The sequence below is a fragment of the Chiloscyllium plagiosum genome, unplaced genomic scaffold, assembly GCF_037043375.1.
Source record: "Chiloscyllium plagiosum isolate Xiang-an unplaced genomic scaffold, Cpla_swu_hap1 HiC_scaffold_21, whole genome shotgun sequence".
Taxonomy (NCBI): Eukaryota; Metazoa; Chordata; class Chondrichthyes; order Orectolobiformes; family Hemiscylliidae; genus Chiloscyllium; species Chiloscyllium plagiosum.
The window spans coordinates 6,327,592-6,333,591 of record NW_028270159.1 but is presented as its reverse complement, the minus strand read 5'-3'; the positions used below and the strand labels follow the sequence as shown (position 1 = coordinate 6,333,591).

Below are 6,000 nucleotides of genomic sequence, written 5' to 3'. Positions count from 1 at the left end.
CCAGTGGGTGGCACAGTGACTCAGTAGTTAGCACTGCTGCCTCACAGCACCAGGGTCTCAGGTTCGATTCCAGCCTCTGGCGATTGTCTTGTGGGGTTTGTCAATTCTCCCCGTGTCTGCGTGGATTTCCTCTGTGTGGTCCGGTTTCCTCCCACAGTCCAAAGATGTGCAGGTCAGGTGAATTGTCCATGCTAAAGGATACTGATTAAGGATGATCAGCCATGATCATATTGAATGGTGATGCAGGCTCGAAGGGCAGAATGGCCTACTCCTGCACCTATGTGTATTGTCTAAATTGCCCATAGTGTTAGGTGCATTAGTCAGAGGGAAAATGGGACTGGGTGGGTTACTGTTCGGAGGGTCGCTGTGGAATTGTTGGGCTGAAGGGCCTGTTTCCACACTGTAGGTAATCTAATCTAATCAAAGATTATTAACAGGACAAAAAATTACTGGCCCAAATATGGAGATAGTGAAATCTTGCTGAGAGGTATATATTTTATTCATTCTTGGGATGAGGGCATCACTGGTTAGGCAACATTTATTGCCCATCTCTGTGCAGAGGGGAGTTAAGTGTCAGCCACATTGCTGTGGGTCTGGAGTCACATGTAGGCCAGACCAGGTAAGGATAGCAATTTCCTTCCTTAAAGGATGTTATTCAGCCATATGGGTTCACAGTTGACAAATCTTGTCCCAGATTTTTTTAAAAATTCAAATTCCATCATTTACTATGGTGGGATTTAAACTTGGGTCCCCAGAACGTTACATGGGTTTCCAGATTAACAGACATGCAATAAAACACTGGGGAGTCTCCTCCCCTCATTTTTAAGGAGCCTCTTTATAAAGCAAAAAGGGGAGACAGACAGTGAAATTCAGGAGGGATTTCTAAAGTGCAGGAATTCAGCAACCAACTGAAAGCATGGTCATGAATGACAGTTCAAGCCATCCTAAGAGTAGCACCAGTAATCTTGGCTATAGTGTGTTTATAGATATCCAAAATATATTAAACTTACGTAGATGCAAGTTCTTTCTATTTCTAATCGGAAAAAGGCGCTACATTTAAAGCAATATGTTGGCTGGTTTAAACATATGAAGGTTGGACAAAGTAAGAAGAAAATATTTGTATTTAAAGCTGAATTCACAACTTCAGGATTCCCCAAAACACTTTTCAACCAATAATGTACTTCTTAGTCAGTGTTGTAATGTAGGAAATGTGATGGCCATGTTTTGTTGTGCACAAATTGGTTGTTTTGTGAGGTGGGTTGAGCGATAACTTCCCATCCAAAGGGCATATTGGTATAGCTCTCCCTCTTTATGGCCCCTGTGCCAGTGCAGCACTCTTTCACTACTCGGAAGGCCTTATGGGGAGATGGTACCACAGTGGTAATGTAATTGGTAATCCTAAGGTCCAAGATAATCCTCTGTGGCCGTGCAGTCAAATTGAATCATAGTAGCTTATTGAATTTAGTTAATAAATTCAAGAATTAAAAGCTGGCCTCAGTAATAGGGACCTTGAAACTGTCCTAGGTTGCCCTTTTGGGAGCAAACTCTGCTATCCTTATTTGGTCTGGCCTATGTGTGATTTCGGGCTATTTCTGAAATGGCCCACAAAGCCATCCTATTTGAGGGAAACTGGGGATGGGCCATTGACTGGAAGCAGAGTGACTGAGCCCATCAAATGCTATCTATATATGCCTGGACTCTCATTTCTCTTGCATGTGGTGGGGAAGAGATTGTTGCAAAATGTGCCTTTGCAAAGATGGACTGAAGAGAGAAGCTGTAGTCTTTGTCAAGGTTCATTTTGAACTGGGTGGGTGGAAGTGATGGCATTATGGTAATGTCACTAAACAACGTAAAATTAGTCTGTGGTTCTAGATTTTGAGGATTAGGGTTTGAATTCCACCATGTCAGAAGATGAAATTTGAATAATTATAAAACACTAGTTGGCAATATGTAAACACAATTGTGGATGGGAAATAAATACTGGCTGAGCCAGAAATAGCCATTTCCCATCAAAACAATTTTTAAGAAGCGTGGCTGTGTGGCAGCAATTTGCTTTACAGATGGTTACCGGATAGACACACCAAGATAAACATCAAATGAGGCTGGAGGACCATCAACAAAGTGAGATGTACTTTGGTCTGCTTGAAACCTGCTGGTCTTCCAGTGCAAATGGTTGTTCTCACTGAGTATTGCAGACTGCCACATTTCATTGTTCAGGACTATGTGCTAAGAAACTGCTGCTGTAGGGCCTCATTGGAGCAAAGTTACTATCTAAAGCCTTTTGGCCATAGTGCAGTGAGGGCCTGAAAACAGATTGAATCCTTGGAATCCTGTATCCCTGACAAATTGTGTATATTGTAAATAGCAAAAGTACTGAAATTATATTGAGGCTTTGCGCAATGGAACATCGTTTTTTAGATGAAACTTGTGTTCTATTGCACTTTCTATAATTTTCCTTGTGAAACATTTCCCTGTATGCCTGACATGGACTGTATACTTCAAGTGTATTATGATTCTACTGGGGCACCCAAGAATGGAACATGGTTATGGGGACTAGTTAAATTTTATTGCACTTTCTGTAATTTTCAGGTACAAATATTCTGAATACAGTATGTTTCTTCAAAAGTAAAAATGGGATGGATGACCAATACTAGCCTTGCTCAGGATGTCCATATCCCAGGTATAAATGTATTAAAAAAAAAATATGTCCACAGCCTCTGACTCCAGATTACCATAAGTGTACAAGGCTACTGGCCGAATGCTGAAATATGGGAGTAGAATAGATGGATGCTTGATGGTTGGCATTGACATAATGGGCCAAAGAGCCTCTTTCCATGCATTAAAAATTCCATAACTACTCCTCTCTGAGCTAGTGGTAGTGTCCCTATCTCTGAGTCGGTCAAGTTCAAGTCCCACTTGCTCCAGGGATGTGTAATGATACACAAAAACAGAACGTATTAGAGAAACTCAGCAAGTGCAGATTAAAAAAAAACGTTAATGCCTGAAAGGGTTGTAGAAATTTGGAACTCTCATCAACTGCCATTTGTAGAAGTTAGATCAGTTAATTTTAAAACTGAAATTTTTGTTAAGCGAATGTCTTAAGTGATATGTGCCAAAGGTAGATAATGTAGTTAATGATGGATCAGCCATAATGTCATTGAATGGCCTACTATGTTGCGAGGCCAGTGACCCTCCCACCTTGAGAACTCAAATTGTTAACTCTGATTCTCTATCCAAAGGTTCTACCAGACCTGAGTTTCTGCAGCACTTAATTAAAAACCGAATGAAAGAACTGTAGTTGCTGTAAATCAGAAACATACAGAAATTGCTGGAAATGTTCAGCATGTCTGGCAGCATCTGCGAAGAGAAATCAGATTTAACATTTTGGGTCAGGTGACAGTTCCTCAGAACTGATAGCTAGGAAAATGTTGGTTTATATGCAGAAGATAGGGTGGGGGGAGGGGGTAAGGAGTAAATGATAGGTAATTGGGGGTAGACGGAAACTGAGAGAAGAACAGTTGGACAGACAGAAGTGGATAACAACCTCTCGGAGAGTGAATAGCTGTTCATGGAGACTGTCGGTGGTTAACAGTGGGTTGTGTGTAATAGACTGTGATCACAGTCCCAACAGTTTGTTGGGACAGCTAGGACATAGTAGAGTTCAGTGAGTTTTGAGAAGATTTGTAGCTCAGGTTGAAGTCCTGAATGTAGGTTTGCTCGCTGAGTTGGAAGGTTCATTTTCAGACATTTCGTCATCATACAAGGTGACAGCTTCAGTGGTTTTCCAGGCAAAACATTGCTGATACGTCCTGCTTTCTATTTATATGGAAACCCAAACGTATGAATAGGGAGCAGGAATCATCAGCAATGCTTCGTCTGAAGGCTCACTGAAGATGTTACCTAGTGTGGTGACGAAACATCCAGATAGTAGAGTTCAAGCCCGAAACTTATTGAACTTGGTACTGAATCCAGGAGGCTGCAGGATCCCCAAACAGAAAATGAATGTTGTTCTCCCAGCTTACACTGGGTGACCCAGTCGTCACAGAAACCTATGTTCTCCCTGCAAAAATTACCCTGAGCTTCCAGTTGCCTGCCAGTTTAATACACCACTCTGTTCCATGGCTAAAATCTGTCTCAGGTTTGTGGTAGTGCTCCAGCGAAGCACTGGGATGATGTGTGTGGATTGAGCTGCCAGAGAAAGTGGTGGAGGCTGGTACAATTACAACTTTTAAAAGACATCTGGATGAATAGGAATGGGCTGGAGGGATATGGGTCAAGTGCTGGCATATGGGACTAGTTTAGATTAGGATATCTGGTTAGCATGGACTGAGTTGGACTGAAGGCTCTGTTTCCATGCTGTATATCTGTGACGTTAAAAATCACAACACCAGGTTATAGTCCAACAGGTTTAATTGGAAGCACATTAGCTTTCGGAGCGACGCTTCTTCATCAGGTGATAGTGTTGGGCTCGATCGTAACACAGAATTTATAGCAAAAATTTACAGTGTGATGTGACTGACATTATACATTGAAAAATTGATTGTTAAGCCTTTCATGTGTTAGAATACAGTGAAGTGAAACTAACAGATGAAAGGCTTAACAGTCAAGTTTTCAGTCACATCACACTGTAAATGTTTGCTATAAACTGTGTTACGATCGAGCCCAACACTATCACCTGATGAAGGAGCGTCGCTCTGAAAGCTCGTGCTTCCAGTTAAACCTGTTGGACTATAACCTGGTGTTGTGTGATTGTGTGTTGTGTCCACCCTAGGCCAACACCGGCACCTCCACATCATATCTCTGCTGCTGCTGTGACCTGGATGCTGCCCGACCTGCTGAGCTTTACCGCTGGCTCTATTGTGTTACACTGGCGAGGAGGGATGGCAAGTTGCCAGGCCCGTGATTGGACGAGCGGCCGCTCCTCTCGGATTGGCTGGCTGTGCGGTCCAATTGGCGGCGGCCGCCGTCCTGGGGGGGGGGTATTCCTGCTCTGCGCCGTGATTGGCCGAGCACGCCGCCGAGACAGGCCTGCCATTGGCCGGGGGCTGCGGCGGCCGTGATTGGCTGCAACCGGGCGGCCGTGATGCGGTGAAGATGGCGGCGGTGGCACAGTGCTCGGTCGCTGTGGAGAAGGAGCGCTGGCAGCCGCTGTCCTTCACGTACGTCGAGTATCCCCCAGGTACGGCCGCTTCTCCTGCTCGGGTACCGTGGCTAGGATGCTTCCTCAGCCTCCCTCGAGAGTTTGCATTTTTTAAAAAAAAACATATACTTTTATTATTACGAGCGGGGCAAGATTGACTAGCGAGTGGTCGGCTGTAAGGAGAATGCGGTGAGCCTGGCTCGGCAGGCCTTGCGGGGCTAAGAGGTGGCGGCGCCTGGTTGCTGCCAAATAATGCGCCGTTAGATTGCATGCGTCCCCCTTTCAAGTGCGCATGCGGGATGTTGCTGGATGATAGTGCCCTGATCTCCGATCTCTGCGCATGCCTGGCCGGCTCCCGATGCGCAAGCGCGACTTGTGGGTCAGGGTGGGAGAGCTTTTACTGCGCGTGCGTATTGCGCCCACCTTGCACAGTACTGTCATGGTGAAAATATTTATAGCAGTGGCTAATCAGAGATTATACTGAAAGCACTAGTACAGAGTTATTTATTGACTTTAATTCATATGATCCTTTTAAAATTGAAAGGGCAGTATGATTTGCAAGAATTGAAACTAAGATCTTGTTGAAATTTTCTTTTTTCTGTAAGGGCATTTGAGAAAATGCAATTCAGGGGCTTTCTAGAATTTTAAAGGTAAAGTCGCCATAGTCCTACCCTGCCAAAGGGCTACTTTGTCATTACACGTTGTTTAGTCTAAGGGAGACCATGCCTCAGGTCAGGGGAGAGGTTGAAAAGGACAGTGTTTCGAGGTAACCTCAGCCAGGAACTGAACCCATGCTGTTAGCATCACAAACTGCCTATCCAGCCAAATGAGCTAACTGACTCCCAGTAGAATTATAGGGA

General features: G+C 44.2%; 1 protein-coding gene across 1 annotated transcript in view; it reads left to right on the top strand.

The window, feature by feature from the left end:
- Positions 1-5,064: 5,064 nt before the first annotated feature.
- The window catches only part of dolpp1 (dolichyldiphosphatase 1), a 44,928-nt gene continuing 43,992 nt past the window's right edge, over positions 5,065-6,000 (top strand). Inside the window, exon 1 of the mRNA XM_043720625.2 lies at positions 5,065-5,179. Coding sequence (XP_043576560.1) covers positions 5,095-5,179 — 85 coding nt within the window. The 5' untranslated portion in view covers positions 5,065-5,094. The remainder of the gene's footprint in view (positions 5,180-6,000) is intronic.